The sequence below is a fragment of the Pollachius pollachius genome (genome assembly GCF_949987615.1).
Source record: "Pollachius pollachius genome assembly, chromosome: 6".
NCBI lineage: Eukaryota > Metazoa > Chordata > Actinopteri > Gadiformes > Gadidae > Pollachius > Pollachius pollachius.
This window is the reverse complement of record NC_136939.1, coordinates 10,421,951-10,441,804: the sequence shown is the minus strand read 5'-3', so window position 1 is coordinate 10,441,804 and position 19,854 is coordinate 10,421,951. Positions and strand designations below refer to the sequence as shown.

General features: G+C 45.9%; 1 protein-coding gene across 1 annotated transcript; it reads left to right on the top strand.

Moving 5' to 3' along the window:
* Positions 1-1,285: 1,285 nt before the first annotated feature.
* mark4a (MAP/microtubule affinity-regulating kinase 4a) lies at positions 1,286-18,389 on the top strand (the record flags this gene model as incomplete). The annotated part of the gene is made up of 18 exons (XM_079738290.1): positions 1,286-1,336; positions 3,557-3,754; positions 4,118-4,171; positions 7,697-7,745; positions 8,530-8,595; positions 9,228-9,298; positions 9,532-9,588; positions 10,588-10,824; positions 11,372-11,491; positions 11,945-12,044; positions 12,213-12,322; positions 12,759-12,948; positions 13,415-13,626; positions 14,588-14,691; positions 15,080-15,367; positions 16,703-16,785; positions 17,743-17,791; positions 18,281-18,389. The coding sequence occupies 18 exons, from the start codon at positions 1,286-1,288 to the stop codon at positions 18,387-18,389; spliced, it is 2,148 nt and encodes a 715-aa protein (XP_079594416.1).
* Positions 18,390-19,854: the final 1,465 nt, after the last annotated feature.

Genomic DNA, 19,854 nt, shown 5'->3' with positions numbered 1-19,854 from the left:
TAGGTGTCAATCTAGTCGAACTTCTTAAAGTTTATGCAGGTACGCACCACCTAGTGCGGCATATTCATCTTGGGATTAATTATCATTAATTATGGTGGACCTAGCCGCCAGCCTTTAGCAACTATTCCTACTCAATAAATCAGGTATGCCTAGTTAATGGTTAAAACAGGTCTATTTTGATTCTTATGTAAGCCACATGTATTCATTAATATGCATGTATTCATTAACTTTATATTATCATATTTTATGAAGACAATATAGGCTCAATGTATATATTCGTTACTCAATTAAACTATATGTTGCAGAATTGTCTGTTCTTCAGACAAGCACTGTTTTTGGCTTACATTTTCACAAAATAAGTTGTACACAATTGTTCTTGTGTCTTTTGTTTTATAAATAACATTGGGTCTATTGTATGTATGTGGTTGACCCTGAGATCAGTTGGCCTCCTAAAAATCGTCTCGGGTGATGCACCTGCCACTCAACGCAAAACTGTCAACATAGCCTGTAAATTTCTGAAATAGCTCTGCCATTTTATAATTTCATTCTGTTGTTATTATTTATGAATGCATCAGCTGCTATAGTCCGTTTGCCTTATCTCTGTCATTTTTTGTAGAAGCTTAGCCTCGTTTATGATTAAATTTGCACTCGTGCAATCGGGAGCACCTTCGGTAGAATTCGGAGGATGTCTGTCAGCATCCCTGACGAGAGAAGTGGCGCATCTCCCGGACCGGGAACACCGAGCCTTTTCCTGCACCGCAGCTTCTGTTTCCCTGCGGACTGGTGCACAGTAGGACGGTTGCGTGTATACATACATACATGGGGTAAATTTTAGAATATCATGGGCTAGTATTATGCTAAACGGAGACATTCATCCAGAAGAAGAAGAATCAGCCGTATTTGTGTATTTCTGTGGCGAAATGAGGCAGGGGGTGGAGAGTCGCCACAGAGACGTTGGGCTTTGGCCAAACATCACCGCATTTTAGCCCGGATTCGATGCTCCATGGGATTTTAATTGCATTGCTGCGTTTTTGATCGGACATTTGCAAAGTGGATGGTGAAACATGCAGCTTGCTTGAGGACAACACGTACATCTACTGCTGCCATGACAGGCAGAGCAGGTCTCTTCACCGCCACGGCTTCGCCGGTTGGATAAGAAGCAGACTCATTGGGACGTGGTCGCATCTGCGGAACTGCCTATGTGGGCTGTTATTATTGTCCGTGGAGCCTAAAACGGTCCTTATTATATACGCATACACACACAGTGATCCTTTGCTCAGGGAAAATGTCTTCTCGTTCTGCGTTACCGTCTGGAAACGACAGGAGTACTGACCATGTAAGTGCAATGATCGCCTACAGCCTACATTTGATAGTGCATGCAAAAATATCCCTCCTTCTGACGAATATAACCTCCTTTTGAATAACAATATGTTTTATGTGCACCGTGGATGGCCTGCCAGTGTGTGCGTTGTTGCTAAAGGGGGCTGTGGGACGTGGTATATGGGTTGGCTCATCAGTAGAGCAGGTCCCCTCAAAATGGGCTATCCTTGAGTGTCTATACAGCGAAAGAGCTGATGGAAGGCAAACAGCCCGGAATGAGTCCATCCGCATACGATAACATTTAGTGGATATGCGCAGAAGGCTCATACGAGCCGTCAGCTCTTATCAGACCACCGCTGTGAAGACAGTGATGTCACACATAGCCTACTGTTCGTGCATTCCCCTTGAGTGGTCGAAGGAAATTGGATGGATTGGACGAAAAAAGACATATGAAATGCATACTCTCGCATTGTCCTCCGAACTGCTCCTAAGTGTAAGAGGATTACGACATACAATGATCTGCAATCCACTGCTGCGTAGCCTACGAAGCGTCCGCCCATGGTGCTAGACAGCGCCATACATTCAATACAGGCCCGATTACATGGGAAACAGGAGCCGGCCCTGGCGATACAGAACCCAGATGGTATTAATGCTGTATGTTAAATAATGACAACATAGTGAAACAAAATGAATATATCTCTCTCTCTATCTATCTATCTATCTATCTATCTATCTATCTATCTATCTATCTATCTATCTATCTATCTATCTATCTATCTATCTATCTTCGCCAATGGTCACCCTTTGCATTGCATTCTAGTTTAAATTCAATCTTTCAGAATAGATGGAGACATGTCAACAACTAACTGCAATAAATTCATAATTAATCATGGCCCAGCTAAGTGTTGTTTGATAATGCTTTGCATACAGCATAGGAGTAACTCACTTTATTTATTCTGGCAACTCTCATGTACATTGGTTTATGCATCCATCCAGTGTTACAGGGTCAACTGATATTATATATATATATATATATATATATAGAGAGAGAGAGAGAGAGAGAGAGAGAGAGAGAGAGAGGAGAAGAGAGAGACCGTTTTTAAGGAGGCTATATTGGCTCTAAGGTGTGTGTTTATGTGTGTGGGGTCTGTTCTTTGGCTTTTGTGTATGCATTTCTATATGTGTGCTGTGTGTGTGTGTATGTGTGTGTGTTTCTATAGATATATAAATGTAAGAGCAGACTGCCATGTTGAGTGGGGGTGGGGGGGAGGTGTGATGTCTAAGGCCCTGGGACTGGCCAGGGACCACTGTGCCAGCATCTGCTCCCCCCCCCTCTCTCTCTATCCTCCTTTTCACACAGATCTTCTCTCCCATAATTTTTTCTGACTTAGCTTCGCCCCATGCCCCCCCCCCCCCTCCCTGACTCCATCTTATCATCTTAATATTTTTCCCCTTATATCTTCTAGAAATATCTTTCTGTTTGTCTCCTCTTCCCATCCTACATTTGTTTGTCTCCATTTTCTCCCTCTTATTCCTTGTTCTATTTTACTGGGCCTGCATGTTGCCACATGACCAGAAGCGACATTGCACTGACAGTCATCTTGGTTTGGGTTTCTGTGACACTGTTGTCTTTCTTTTCCTGTACTCTCCTTCTGCTCTGTTTCCTGCCTGGGAATTATGTATGAGTCAGGCTTCGGGACGCTGTGGTGACCTCACAGATGAAGTACACATTTTATTGGTCCATGAGCAAGCTGCTACTACAGCCACGGCGCTTATGCTAACTGTTACTGTGCCACAGCTGCCAAAGCAGCCTTATGCAGTCCATCCCTTACCTGCAGTTATTATCAAAGTATAAAGAAGCCAAGGCCCAACCTAAATTGGTGGCAAACAAATTGTACCATCTTTAAGAGTGCCATTTGGGAGATGCTAAAAAAATCTCATTGGCTTCCTAAATGTTCCTTCAAGCCACAGAAGGCTCCTTTCCGACCAACTCCCCTTAGTCGTACTAAAGAGAAAACAACAACAAAACAACAACAAAATGTGGTCCATGGTGCAATTTTGGGCAGAGCCTAGTTCCTGTTATGACAGCAATCACACACTGGGCCCAGTCTCCTCGCATATATGTTGTCCCGGCCCGGCCAGCTGTTTCAGGTCCGGTGGTGGTGGGGGCTGATGGTACTGATGGCGCCACCTCGAGTACCTCCAACTGAATGTCTTTTTTCCTCTCCCCCCCAAGCATGTGTCCCTGGGGGCCAGCCGCTCCGATAAGGGCACCAGCCTGTCCAGCCGCTCTCTTGGGGCCCGCTGTAGGAACTCCATCGCCTCCTGCTCTGACGAGCAGCCCCACATCGGAAACTACCGCCTGCTCAAGACCATCGGCAAGGGGAACTTTGCCAAGGTCAAGCTGGCCCGCCACATCCTGACCGGCAAGGAGGTGAGGCCTTGGGGCTGGGGCGGGCTGGGGTTTTTGGTTAGAGGGCGAAAAAGGGAAGACTGGTGGAGTGAATGAAGGTACGGGTGGTGGAAAGTACGAGATGGAGGAAGTTATGTGTTTATATATAGGGCACATGAATGGGTTTGGATTTAATTCTGGTTCCTACTAGTGTCCTATGGGATGCACAGGATACATTATTTCAAACTACCAACCTTTTTTTAGAAAGTCTTTGGGTGATTAATCCGAAGTACTAGTTTGACTTTCCCAGCGCTCCTTCCATGCAAGATGTCTGTTCTCTTAAAATAACACGTTATGGTGAGGAAATTATTAATCCTCTAACATCATATATCATATCTTTTACAGGTGGCAATAAAAATCATCGACAAAACTCAGTTGAACCCCACCAGTCTTCAAAAGGTGAGCCTGATCTGTGATAATGCGTTGCTAGAAAAGATGACAACCCTTTTTTCGCCCGACAGATGAGTGAAATATAAACCCATTGTCTTATTAATCATCCTGTTATTATAGATTAAACAAGCACTATAAACATTACACAGGATAGCCATAAACAGTTTATTATTCAATCACCGGGTAGACTTAAATTAGTTTCAGCTGACTTCACCTGACTTCAATTTGAGAAATTCAGAAACACTCATGCAATATGATTCATCATTCTGATGAACGGAGCTGTGCCTTGATTTGAAACACACAATAACCAAGTCCTTTAAAGACTTAAAGGTTCAGGTTTTAAATGGAAATTCATATATTTTACTGAGTGATGGATGGATTGATGGATGAATGGAAAGATGGATGGAGGGATGAATAGAGTCAGGGAGACCGAGAAAGAGAAAGAAGTTGAGATGTGATACTATTTGGCGGGTACTAAGTTCTTGATGGGAGGAGGATGTAGGGCACTTTGGTTGGTAGCTAGGCACTTGCCTTGTCTCCATGGGCCAATTGCTTCCAAGAGTGGGGAGCAACTCATATCCAAGTTTATGGTCCACACATGCTTTATAAAGTCCTAATTTGCCGTCCCTTTACACAGATGAGGTTCAATAACAAAAGACAATTAGTATCCCTGTGAAAAGTATCGTCAAAAAAGCAGAGTATAACCTCTAAATATTTTCATTGGATATGCATTGGTGTGATTGTGAGTGCGAAGACCACTTTGTTTTCTGCTGGTCAGCCTGCACTGGTTGCTGCCAGCCATCATGAACAAGCTCCACATAGATAATAATACGGACAACATCCAAAAAAGTATACACCCACACTCAACGTTTGGATGAAACATTTGTCGTTTTCTGAGATATGTTTAATGTCCACAGAAATCTACAATCACTTATCACTTACTGTCACTTAATAGTATTCCTATATACTTTGTACATTCATTGACATGTCTACTGGGCGGACATTGTTATTGTCATACAAAGCTGACCAATTGCTTCCTTGCGTCGTAATCCATGCAACGCCATGTTCTGTTACACAGACTTCTGGAACCTCTGACATTCAACAAATGCCCTTTGTGGTCATTACAGATTTCAGATATCATGAAGTTGCATTGTTCATGACTTTTCTACAAGCGACGCTATAGACCCTTCTCAATACGATCTAAGTCATGATCGGTTCCTGCTTGTCCTATTCTCATTAAAAGTCTCACACCATTGAAATGTGGTACCTCTTTAGCCAAATCAACCTGTAAGCCTGTGTCCATGAATTATAGAAAACACAGACTCTTGTTCGAAATACGGTTGCCTTTTAGGACAACATAGTAGGCACAGGGCGTTTTCCTCATGGGGTTATAGCTGTCTGTTGGAATCTCATCATGAGCTGGTACAAACTTTTGTGCCCTTAGTCTTTCTAAAGGAACAAAACACTGAAGGGACAAAGAGCACAATGCTTGAACTGTGCAGAGTGCAGAACACCCATGCTTTACCTGTGCAGAAGACTACATCCACGTATTGGTCAAATGTCAAGTACAGAATGTCAATTTCAGATTCTTTTCCTAGGTTTCTTGCGCTCTGTTTTTGTATCTTTAAATGTAAAATCTTTCTCTCACACACACAGACATGCAAAGACATACAAAGCAAAAACAAATTTCCATTTTTCTAAGGTGGTTTTAAGATGGTTGAGTCTTGTATATGCTGAATGTGCTGAATCAAGACTTGTTATGTGCAGGTAAATATTGGGACTTATACTATTGGGGAGCAAGTGTATTGACTGTACTACCCCCACAAATTGCATTATATAATCTCTTAAACTTCAACATTGCCATACCTATAATGTTTGAGTATTTTTTGCCATTTGAAGCTTTGTGATTGGCCAGGAGGAGGAGCAAGGGCTTGGATTGGTGTTTGTGTTGGGGGAAGAATGTTTTACCATTGGCCAGCTGATGATAGCAGGGTTTCTTACATACCCGTGGGCCAAAGAAAAGCCTTCTTTCTGAAGACATGAAAGAGTCTATATTAGCATAATCTGTTGTTTAATGTACATGTGAATTGAGGGACGAAAGAGGGGGATGTAGCAGTGAGGGGAGGGGGTAGGGAAATTGTACTTTCTAAACACGGTTCCACCCTAAGAGAACTGTGTTACAGATTGAAATGGACAACAGTGAGAAGATATGTCTTTGTATATACTAAAGAGGTGAGAAATCCTATTTAAGGGATTCTGTTGGCGGATCTGTGGAGGACGAGGCAGAATGAATTATGGGATGGCCGGATGGGTCACTTCGGCACTGTGTATCCCCAGATTTCCTCCCCTTCTCTTTCGCACAGCTGGAGAAGCTGGGAAGAGCCTAGTCTTAATACCTAGGTCGCTATGGCAACAGTGACGTTAGCCGCTGCCAGCGGAAAAGACTGAGGAATGGCAGCCGAATGAAGGAGGGATTGAAGAGCGAGAGTGAGAGAGAGAGACATATAGACATAGGAGGCGAGGACTGAGGAAAGAGGATAGAAAAAGCTTATCGTACCATCATGTTTCGGTTGAAGGTGGTGACACGGAAGAAAACCACTGATTGGGACCCTTATGAGGCTTTATGTTTAGGAACCTTATGGTGTTACTAAGGTTTTACTGAGCACTACATCCTACAAAAAGAGCTTGCAAATATATAATTCTAATTTTACATGTTATACGCAGTGAGGAGTACATTGCTGTGTAGATGGTGCAGATACAACTGCATTCTTTTTCTATCAATCTATGAGGCTGGCTGCTGCCTTGTTATCTTTGGGTTAATATCAAACAAGGGTTGAATGAACTTGTAGAAATGTATTAAAATGTGTTCATTTGTCGATTCATTGTAGGGTGGCTCCTGCAAGGTTTTATTTGCACCAGTTATTGTTTCTTTTCGCCATCCCGAAAGACTTTATATATTATACACTTATGTTATTTTGTCGTATGTTGTGTTTTAGGTTCTGTGCGTTTGGTACAGTCATCAGGGCAGGAATGTGCTTCTCTATGTGTTCTGTTTGAAGTCTTCTGAGATCTTTTGAGACATAAATATTTAATGATACACGCCACATTTCTTCAGAGAGAGGTTAAGGAACTAAACACAAAAACCTGGGATGGAAAACTTTGATGGGACAAGACTAAAAAAAGCTTAAGTAATAATAGTAAAGGGAGGGAAAGGGACTTACCCTCACGATTAAGAATTTCACCAATATAGAACAATATTATGCTTTTTGATACCATGCATGTGAGTCATGGGAAACTGAAAACTACTCTAAAATGAGGTTTTATGTGAACAGATGGGCATTGATTGAGATTACATTCACTATATCTATCTGAAGAAAATCTAACTTGAATGAATATTTCTTCATTCATCGGATATTATGCTCAAAAGGGAGAAGACAACAAAAAGAGACAAACAGTAGATGTTATTTATACTGTAATGTTATTTGTTTTCACTCTTATCATCCCTAAAATCTTCATTTGTGCCCTCCTCTCCAGCTCTTTCGGGAGGTGCGAATAATGAAAGGTTTGAATCACCCGAACATAGGTAAGAAACATCCTCTAGTATTTTGAGATACCCAAACGTGTGTGTGTGTGTGTGTGTGTGTGTGTGTGTGTGTGTGTGTGTGTGTGTGTGTGTGTGTGTGTGTGTGTGTGTGTGTGTGTGTGTGTGTGTGGGGGGTGTGTGTGTGTGTGTGTGTGTCCCGACACAGGATAATTCCCATGTGACTGCGTGTGTTTGTTTGTGTTCATGTGAGTGTACATCCGTGCCAGTGCTCCGTAGTGAAACACTTTGAGTGGGTGCAGGAGTGCATATGTGGGCGTGTGCACGCTTCCATGTGCGTGTGTGTGTCCAGACAGAAGCGTTACAGCGATGCCGGGTCCTAACCCAGTGGATGTTGAATAGCCTTTAGAGAAGCAGTTGACCGTGATTTAACTGGGAACTCCTCAGGTCCTGATATAGAGGTCACAGGCACACGCACACACACACACACACACACACACACACACACACACACACACACACACACACACACACACACACACACACACACACACACACACACACACACACACACACACACACACACACACACACACACAGGCGGGGGAGGGGACAGGGATTTTCTAAAGCTGAAATGTTGTATGGATCAAAAACGCCCACGGAATTAGCAACATGCCCGCAGGTGTTATAACGGACCAGCGATGGCTGTGTGTGTGTGTGTGTGTGTGTGTGTGTGTGTGTGTGTGTGTGTGTGTTCATATTCCAAACGTGATTGGGATTCATTTTAATATTTTTGCCTGTAATCTGTTTCTGTTCGGGTCTATAGTGCAGCTGTTTGAGGTGATTGAGACAGATAAGACCCTTTACCTCATCATGGAGTACGCCAGTGGAGGTGGGTCACACTGCTGTCTAGGAATCACGAGCACAGGAACTGGTGCAATAGGTTAAAACCCATAGGCGGCCAGCTGGGGTCCAGGGACACACATGTCACAAAGCCCACTGTGGTGCGGATGTCTCACACTGACAATATCTCTTTGAGTCTGAAATGTAACGTTTTTTGGGGAAAGATGTACAGACAGACAACAAAACATGTCTTTTGCCTTTTCCATCAATGCCAAAGGCACAATATTTTATCATTTAGGGCATGATATATACATTTGACACTTTCAAATACAAAAGGCTTATGCTGTTGTTTCAGGATGTTCGCATCATTTTCCTCACCATGATTTAATTGACTTGATTTCAAATAACCTGAATTATGTTCAGTATCTTTAGTGGTCTACAAAATGGATTCAAAATTATAAGATTTATCAAGAGGATTTTGTTCTTCGGGGTGGATAAATATAAATGTATATGTATTACATATACCTATTTGGTTATTGAATTTGAACAATAAGTTATAATCTTGAACACATATGGGAAATGTCGGATATTCAGCATCAGTATATGCTTTACAGCATTCCGGTTTGAGATCTGTTCTTGGGTGTATTGAATGGATCTGATGTGTTTGGGTGGGGCCCTCAGGTGAAGTCTTTGATTACCTTGTGTCTAACGGGAGAATGAAGGAGATTGAAGCCAGAGCCAAATTTCGACAAGTAAGTGTGCAGCATCTCCTCATCTCTCCTTCTGGACACACTGTATACTCAAATGAAAGAAACCCAATGTATGAACTCAACGCAAATGTTTATTATAAGGGTAGGAATGCATCAGATTAGATCTGATCCTTGATGTCATAGTATTCTGTATATAAAATTACAAAGAGTTGTCCCAGGTCCATACAGAAGGCCTGTTTATTTGCATTCACGTCTGTGTCCGTCTTGTGTTCCAGATCGTTTCTGCTGTCCACTACTGCCACCAGAAATACATTGTACACCGAGATTTAAAGGTAAAAATAACCTTGATAAATGTATGAACATTTTTGGCAGGGTTCAAGAGGCTATATTAGGGTACATTTGTGACTAGGGCTAATTTCTTTCCTTGACAAGATTACAACAAACCTGAAATGTGACAAGTGGTAATCTATGAATGGTGAAACTGCACACATCATCTTAATCACATACCAGAGCTGTGTCGAGAGAAGCTATTCTTAGTTTTCTGTGTTGGCAGAAACATGTTTTGTTGGCAGAAACATGAGAAAAAGGGCCTTATCTGTGTTCGGGAAATATGTTATATTTAAACACTTTAAATGTATTTCTTTGTTTTTCTCAATGAGTCATGTCCAGTATCTCTCCTGTTGGATGACACACAAGTGAACGCTCCCCCCCTCCCCTTTCCCATCTGCCTCTCGTTCTCTCACTATCTTATTTTCTCTCCCTTTTTTTATATCTTTTCTCTCTCGCTCTCATTTCTATCCACAACTTCCTCTCTGCTTGCCGGCCTCTCTATTGTACCACTTTCATTCTTACGTTTCCTATTCTATTTCTGACCGCTGTCTCTTCCTGTGCCTCACCTTCCTGCCCCCCTCCTGTGGTTCTCCATTATCGCTCTTCTTTCTTACGGATCCCTTTTACTCAAACCTCCATAAATGCATCCATTCTTTAATCCATTATCCATCTATCCATCCTTCTGTCCTTCCATCCATCCATCCATCATTCTTCTATCTATCTATCTATCTATCTATCTATCTATCTATCTATCTATCTATCTATCTATCTATCTATCTATCTATCTATCTATCTATCTATCTATCTATCTATCTATCTATCTATCTATCTATCTATCTTTCTATCATCCATCTCCATCAATCTATCCATCCGTCCATCCGTCCATCCATCCATCCATCCATCCATCCATCCGTCCGTCCATCCATCCATCCGTCCGACCATCCATCCGTCCGTCCGTCCGTCCGCCATCCATCTATCATTCCCATCGCTCTCACCCCCAGGCGGAGAACCTGCTGCTGGACGCCGACGCCAACATCAAGATCGCCGATTTCGGATTCAGCAACGAGTTCACCCTGGGGAACAAGCTGGACACCTTCTGCGGCTCCCCGCCCTACGCCGCCCCGGAGCTCTTCCAGGGCAAGAAGTACGACGGGCCCGAGGTGGACGTCTGGAGCCTGGGGGTCATCCTGTACACACTGGTCAGCGGATCGCTGCCCTTCGATGGGCAGAACCTCAAGGCAAGCGGAGCCACATCAAAGCATAGCTCACAGAGGAGGGGGAGGTCTGGGCCACGCACGGTGGAGTCACATGGGGACGTCTGGGTTTATGTGACACTGATTTTACACTGGTGTTTCCAGAGAATATTCTCCATTGTTGGCGTGGGGTTAAGACTGGATGGTGGTTGTAAGTGCTGTGCATTAAACATCAGGTGTGGTGTTTTATTTTCTTTTTATTGCTTAATTGCCTCAGCAGAGTATGTAGTCAGATTAGCCCAGAGACTATATTTTAATAGCAAGAAGATTAAGGGCTTGAGGAGACAATGTTTGGTTTGGAAAATACACACATGTACCCTTGTGCGTACTGGGTCATTACTTTTCCCGGTACTGTTTACTTTCTACACTAGTAATTATCTCCATTGTTTTGGTTTAGTCACGTGACTTCACTGTTCAACATAACAACAAAAAGCGTTAGCTAATTCAGTTTAATTTGCCGAGCCCCTGTTAATGCTGCGTTGACGTCTGAAAGTACTTTGCCTAACTGGTGTGTCTGGTGTGCGCCCTGCAGGAGCTGAGAGAGCGTGTTCTGCGAGGGAAGTACCGCGTTCCCTTCTACATGTCAACGGACTGCGAGGGAATCCTCCGCCGCTTCCTGGTGCTCAACCCCACCAAGCGCTGCACCCTGGACGTGAGCGGAACACACTCACACGTTCAGTTCACTCCTACTCAAACTCAAACAGCGGGGAAGTATTCACGGCGCTGTCTCTGTGTCTTGGCACTGTTGAAAGCCGGTGGGTTTTAAAATGTACTTTGATACCGCTTGGGCTATTCTGAAATAGAATGGAGTCAGTTTGCTTATTGTAGTGTTGGTTTGTTGTTTAATGCGTAACCGATGCAGATGGAACACAAAACTGGTTATCTTAATATTAAGATAGCTGTAGCTTATAGCTTATAGCTCAGCTATCATAGTATTCCCAAAACAACTGTTTGTTCCATAGGAATGATTGAAATTGCGGCTTAATTTCTGTCTCCATTAGTGATCAGCAACAAGAGCATTAGACAAATCATACTAAATCGTAGTGCACATTTTCTGCTGTGATTTATAATAATGATTTGTCTTTCTGTCCGTCCCGTTCTACAGCAAGTCATGAAGGACAAATGGATCAATTCAGGCTTTGAGGGGGAGGACCTGAAGCCCCACATAGAGCCGGTCGAGGACTACAGCGACGCGGCTCGCATAGGTGAGCTACCAAGAAACTGACCCACCGGAGCGTCCATATCGGCTCCAGGTTATTCATCATGCATCCCTATTCAAGGCTCATCTGCTGATGGAGACCTTGCATCCATTTGAACCTGATGGATAGAAAAAATCCAATCGGTACTCCCTGTGTTATTGTGTGCCTTTTTAGAGGTGATGGTTGGGATGGGCTTCACACCGGAGGAAATCAAGGACGCTCTGCTGAATCAGAAATACAACGAGGTCACCGCCACCTACCTGCTGTTAGGCCTCAAGACAGAGGTGAGCCATCCGGAAGTATGTCGCTACAGCAACAGGATTGTGTCACAGTGTTTGTGCGCTACTGCTTGTGTGCTACAATACTTGTACCACTTCAAGATCAGTTACTGCCGCCAGACCAGCCTAGTGTTAGTGACATTTCTTGTTGTTGATGTGGGTATGTTCTAAGAATACAATTGAAACCACAATTGGAATGGCCATCGCAACCCTTTTTAATGTAGAATGTAAACATTACATACATTATAGGTAGTATGATTGCCGTATTTGTGCCAATTACAATTCATATAAAATGTTTTAGTGTTGCTCTAAATAAAGGTTAAAACTGCACAAATGTATAATGAAACGCTAGGGCAAAAACAGCCACGATCACCAAGCCGATCTGTAACAGATCTGCTATGGACACGGTCACACCTTCTCTATCTGTCGCCCCCGGTAACAGGACGGGACAGGCGAGACCCGTTCTGCCAGCAGTCTGTCCCTGGCACGGGTACGACCCAGCCCCATCACCAACGGAACCAACAAGCACTCCTCGGCCACCGGCTCCTCCTCTTCCTCCTCTTCCTCCTCCCATAGCAAGACCCAGCGCAGCGCCTCCACCTACCACAGGCAGAGAAGACACAGCGACTTCTGTGAGTCTAATATTGGGGCTGGTTCAATGTGCTCAATGGTCTCTTTACGTAATGGCCCAATAACCCAACGGGTTATTTAAAGTTATTTATGTACTCCTATTGATTTGCTACAATGCTGTATTGTTATATAATGGGGCCAGGATAGTGTAGACCAGCCGAAAGGCACCGGGTACGGTCCCCAATGTCTGCGGCAAACCTGTAGGCATCCTCAAGCAAGATGCCCAACGATGTCACTTAGAATCAAATGGTTAGTCTTTTACCAAAGGCAGATAGTAACCTCCCATCTTTCACTTCCAACGCAGAGGCATCGGTTACATCCTTAAGAGTGAGAAAGAACACAAGACACCCATTTTATAAAACACACACAAACGCGCACACACACACACACACACCCTTGTGGCCACAAAACAGAACGCCACCTTACCTGTTTTTTTTCTCTGCGACCCTTTTGTCCTCCAATGTCCAGGCGGCCCCTCCATGCCCGTCATGCACCCCAAGAGGAGCCCCACCAGCACGGGGGACCGGGAGCTCAGGGAGGGCCGCATGCCGTCCCGCAAGGCCAGCTGCAGCGTGATGGGCAGCCACAGCCTGCCGCCCTCCAGCCCCATGGTCAGCAGCGCCAACAACCCCAACAAGTCGGAGATCCCTGACCGGCGCAAGGAGATGACCGCCACCACGGTGAGCGTCCGCACGCAGATGTGGGGGGGACGGAGGGGGTCACCGGACGTCCCCCGCTGCCCGACACCTTTTAGCAGCGGATGGACGGACTTTTGGGTTTCCGCAGTGCGATTGCAGTGATTTTGCGTGAGCTGTGTCAATCGTATAATCCCACTCTTTGTCTGGCGCATTTGATAAACGTGCAACAACGATCGATGTGAAAATAAGGGCATATGAGATAGAATTATTGCTGCTTTTTATGTCTTAACTTATAGCGCATTTAATATTGATATTGATATAAGAACTGCATGTCATTTTGCAGGACCAGTCACAACACAACACAGACTTTGACGTTCAGATATATTACTTTACGGACGTGTTGCCCAAGGTGTGTCGGATATACAGATAAAGGAGGAGAGCGATCGTGGCGTCTCCATGGCACTACAATGTAAACATTTTCCATTTGACCTCTCGAAATCTTTTAATAGGCCTCTCATATGATTGACCGACAGTTGCCATAGCGATGGTTGGAAAAGCAAGCTCCGGGCACACCTGTCAATGTAGGTCTTGTTAAATCGATGCAGCAGGGCAGCGCGTCCTTTTGCATTTTCTAACACTGGCAACAGCATGTTCTCCTGTGAACTCAGCCTCAGTATCAAGTTCTCATAATGGAACCTCCGGAGACCTTTATAGAGGCCTTCCATTAAATAAGCTCCAGCCGAGTCTGATGCAGTGATGCACTGCCCCGGTACATCCTATACACCTTGAGACTTACATTAATAGTGGGGGATCATTTCACTGGCTACAATTGAGCCGCCAGCCACAGACAACACAGACCGATGAAGTTATGACTACGATATGTCTACGTTTCAGCCAATGCTTGAATCAAATCTCTCTAGTGGGTGATGTACTCCAGTTGGACGATATGACGGATGGTAGGTAGTTACACATTTTTACATAAATTTGTTTTCCTGCGCCGTAGAATAACATCCCGGGGAGCGCCATGACACGTCGGAACACGTACGTGTGCACGGACCGCGCCGGCACCGATCGACAATCTCTCCTGCAGAACGGCAAGGAGAACAGGTGTGTGACCTTTGGCCCCTGCTGTGGCCCCACACGTCCGGGCTTCTGCAGCGAGGCATCGGGGATCAGTCTGGATAGAGATACGACATGGGGACGTCCATTTTGATGAAGACACATAGCCGGGCTGTCCTCTGTCGGAGCCGCCAAAGCCTTGTCCTGGCATGCGCGACACGTTTAAGTGCCATAATTACACGTGCCAAAACTATTTTTGGGTGAGAAAATAAAAGAACAGCTTAGGGTGGGTGGGGACGACGACGACAGCTCAGTGCCATGTTAGCTTTCTTACTAGCTAGTAGAAGAGAATGCAGCCGATTATAAGTACACCTTATTAACGTCGCCGTTTTTGAAATCCCCTCCCACTGTATCTCCCCCCCCCCCCCCCCCCCAGTTCCCTGAGCCATCGCATCCCCCCCGCCTCCCCCTCCACCCTCAGCATCTCTGGGGCGGGCGCCTCCTCCTCCTCCACCTCCTCCACGGACCGCTGTCGCCTCACCCGGGGCTCCACCATCCGCAGCACCTTCCACGGGGGCCAGCTGAGGGACCGCGGGGCCCCCGTCTACTCGGCCCCGCCCACTTCGCCCACCCTCTCCCACCACGAAGCCAGCCCGCTGCCGCACGCACGCAGCCGGGCGACCTCCAACCTCTTCACCAAGCTGACCTCCAAACTCACACGCAGGTAGCGCACCGCCACACCACCGCCAACACCACCACCCAAACCCCCACACCACCCCCCACACCCACCACCACCACCACCACCACCACCACCACCACCGTGATTCGGTCTTCGGTTTTGGGGTTTCGTTCCCCACCTGCCGTGGTGCTAGAGTGGCTCTCCGCTTCGGTTTGCTCTCCGCTTAGGAAAGAGAGGGTTAGCATTTGGGCCTCTAATTTGGGGTTGATGTTCCTGTACGGTCTTCGCCGGACTAGCCAATACTGTAATTAAAGACGCTTCTGTTGTTGTCACTCGCTGATCACAGCAGCCCATTACTGTGATCAGTGTGACAACACTCACGGCGGTACAAAGTTAGACACATTAAAAAGAGGGAGCCGATTCTGGCAAATAGTCCAGACCTTGTACAGTTGTTGTCCGTGGTTTTGGTTCTGCCCTCAGGGCCGGCAAAGACAATAAGGCCATTCATTGTCAATACAAAAGGCCTTCATTGACAACTGGGGGCAAGAGAGCTGCAACATGAGAAAACAATGGCCGGTCCCACATTAAACAGGGAGCTGTGCATCGAACTGCACAATTGGGTGGATGCTTTCTGTTTACCTTAGGTTGCTCTAATCCATTTGCTCAAGTCTAATTGTCTCGAAATAGAACTGACTGTTCTTAGTTTCTTTACCCCATATACTGTGAAGCATTTGTTGTTAAACTGCTCATTAAATAACTAATCACTTGTGCATGTGTCCCAGTTCGCAACCTAGACCGATGCATGCAAATATGCACATATTGTATATTTGTGCTTAAGCATATTAGCATCATAAGTATAAACGTATATATATAGATATTACTCAAAGTAGAAACATGTTCTTAGTTCGACTAGGGCGGATCAGATCTGTGTTCCATTTCACCAGATGATTGTGTATCAAATACATCACAAATGGTATAAAAGTCCCATCCCCTGGGAAATGAGGAATCAAATCATACGGTTTCTGAACCCTCAGAGACTCACTTTAAGACAGGCCCCTTTGCTTTGTCTCTGGATTAATCCCCCCCACCTCCTCCTCCTCCTCCTCCTCTCCCATCCCCCACGCAGTCTTCATAATCACATGTATAATCTGATCAAACCCAGCTTTATCCTCTCCAGTATGCTCCTCATGAGCACTTCTCCTCCCTTCTACTCTTTGCTGTGATTCAATTATATTGTCTTACTCCCCCTCCCTTACTACTACCACTCTGCCTCCCCCCCTCCAACACTCTCCCCCTGCCCGTCTCCCCTCCCCTCCTCCCTCCTTGACTCCTCTTCTCATTTTCTCCAACTTGATCTGGTTTTCCTCTCCCGGGCACCAGGGTCAACCTCGACCCCTCTAAGCGCCAGGGTTCAAACAAATCAGTGTCGGGTTGTACTCTACCGCAAGGATCAAAAACAGTTAGTAAGTTCCCCCCGCGTCTCGCCTCTACTACCTCTTCTTATTCTTCTTCTTCTTCTCGTTCTTCTTCTGTTTGCCTTTGTGCTCGTTGACCACATCCCTTCCGCCCCCTCTCCACCTGTTCTTTGGGGGGAGGGGAAAGCGAAAAGGTCCATCTTGCCTGTCTAACCCGTCTATCTGTCGCACTAACCGTCGCAAAACGTCAAAACTAATCAGTGTTTGGTACCCTGTCTGCATGACTTGTTCCATGTCCCTTTACATGACTAATGAGGTGTTGTTGTTGTTGTTGTTATTGTTGTTGCTGTTTATGTTTCGACCGTCTGCCTACCGACATGACCACCTGAGCAAGTATGGGTCTCCATACTTGAGCCTTTAAGCATGCATGGCTCGGTTATGTTATCTATTATTATTCTGTTCCTAATTATTCAGCATTTTGCTACAGGGTCTGTGTCACCGTTAATCCGCGTGAGGTTTTATTCACGTATGCGATCCCATATTGTATTCTCCATTAAGTTTTACTATCATACGTGTTTGAGAGTTGTTTGTCATCGTATTTTGTTTATACGAGGCCATAAAGCCGTAGTACTCTGTGTTGATGCACTACCTGCATGCTTTAATAATGCATGAGTGAGAGGAACAAGCCGTAACCAGCAGAGCCCCCTCCTGCACATAAGGGGGCGCCGCTTTGTTCCTCATCGTTCAGCACCCTGACACCCGTGTGGTCTCATCCAAATAACCAGCACTCCTCCATCATATCTCAGACTGGTGAATGGGCATGCAACGTCATAGCGGTTGTGGGAGGGTGTGTGTGTGATGGGGGAGGGATCATTGCGGAATGGATTATGATGCTTATCTGTCGTAGTCTTGATGACATCAGTGTTTTGGTGGAATTAACGGGAAGCCCTGTGAGTGGATCATCTCTAACTGGGTCTGTGTGTCCGTCTGTCCGTTCCTTCTTAGGGTCACAAATGAATCTGAGGGAATCAGCAGATTTGCGATCACAAGGTGGGTATTTTACGCTGGTTTCAGATGCAGGGTTACCGTACGACACGGATGCTTGTTCCAACTTTAGTGGGGGAAAGAGCATTATAGTAAAGATGTTTTTCACACAAAAATTTGGAAAAGTACCCTCATGAAGGTAAATCAAAATGCACTTTATAATAAAATCCAGAAGGATTGATAATCCAAATAGTTGAATAGATGCTGTTTGTTGTTATATCCATAGTCCTCTTACCTCTTACCCAGTGGTTCTTAACCTGTCTAGCCTCACTAATGCTTCATCAGTTATTAAGTCATGACCCAAAAACCAAACAAATAATCACCAATATTGCTGTAAATCAACAATGTATTAAAGTACGGTTAAAAACATGGTGCGAACAAAAAAGCAGCAACGCTTGTGGCTTATCTGAAGGAAATTATAAGTTATTAAAACAATGATGAACACTGAAACATCAATTAATCCAAGGGCTTCTTCCTTAAGGTTTAGCGACCTCCTCAGAACCCCCAGCCCTGACCCCTCCTCCCCTGTCTCTCCCCTTACAGTCGCCATCTACCTGGGCATCAAAAAGCGTCCGAGTCCCGGGCCGTCGGATGTGGCTGGGATCTGAGGCGGGGGGGCGGCGGCTGCAGCGGCGGCGGCGGCGGCGGCGGCGGCGGCGGCGGCGGCGTGCGGCGACGGGACCCTGCGGAGGTGGTCCTGGCCCTGCGGGACGCGGCCCTGAGCTGCGGCTGCCAGGTCCACCACGCCGGGCCCTTCCTGCTGTCCTGCAGCCGCGGCGCGGCCGGGGCCCGCGTGGCCTTCCACGCCGAGGTGTGCCACCTGTCCACGGGGGGCGCCTCCGAGACTTCGAACGGGGTGCGCTACACGCGCCTCTGGGGGGCGCCCGTGGCCTTTAGGGACATCGCCACCCAGATCTCAAGGGACCTTGAGCTTTGATATCAAGGGGCCGTGTGTCATTTGTCGTTGTGGTTGGGGTGTGTGTGGGTGGGTGTGTGGGGGTTGGTTTGTTTGTGTGTGTGTGTGTGTGTGGGTGTGTGTGTGTCTGTCTTTCTGTGTGGGTTAAAGTGTATGCCTGTGCGTGCGAGGTAAAAGTGGGCGAGGGGGATGATGACACACACAAAAAGAGAGAAGAAAAGGAGAAGGAGCAAGGGGCTGGACCCACAAATCACACTTCTCCTCCTGGTTTATAGAGACCCATGGACACACACACACACACACACACACACAGACACACACGGAGACACGCATACTTCCTTCACCCTTTTAGTCATAAAGCCCGAGCCCCCCCCTTCCCCCCCCTCCACCCCAACCATCACCATGACCACCACCACCCCCATCACCATGACCACCACCATCACCTCCGCCCTGGCCTTCCCCAGCAGTGCCCCAGCAGTGCCCCCCCCCCTCCAAAACTCACCTACACCACCCCTCTCGACTTACTGAGCAACTCTGCCCATTGGCCTGGACTCATGGAGCAAAGAAACTCCAGCTTGGTATTTTGTAGTGCTACTCTAGCCATAAAGAAAACAACGATTTGTTATTAATACTGTCATTTTGTTATTATTTTTTATTTATGCACTCACGTCATTTTTTTTTTTTCATCCTCGTCAGAAACACCCGTCGTTTGAAAAGCCAGTTCGGTGCATCTCTTTGCGTGAACAGACCACGTTTTTTGTTTTGCTTTGTATTCCCTGTTTGATCCTGTTTGACGTTAACACCAGTGAAGTGATTATATCCACCATCGTTTTTGTCACCTGTGGACAATCTGCACAAATGCCACTCAGTGATCAGTTAAGCGCCCCACAGAAGGGGGGTGTTGGTGTTATGTTTTGGTTTGTGTACATAGTGTAAGCTGCCATCGGATTACTGTCAGTCACACGGGGAGGGGGGGGGGGGGGGGCGGTTGTCATTTTCGGTTGACATGGCTTTGAAGCAGCCAATCAGAATGCAGTTCTCCGTTGGCTGCCATGACAGTGATATCAACTGTGTTCAAATGGCAGGAAAGGGATATTTTCCTCCACTTTTACATTGAATTGGCCCGGTGCCAATTTTGCAGCATCAAATAAGACTTT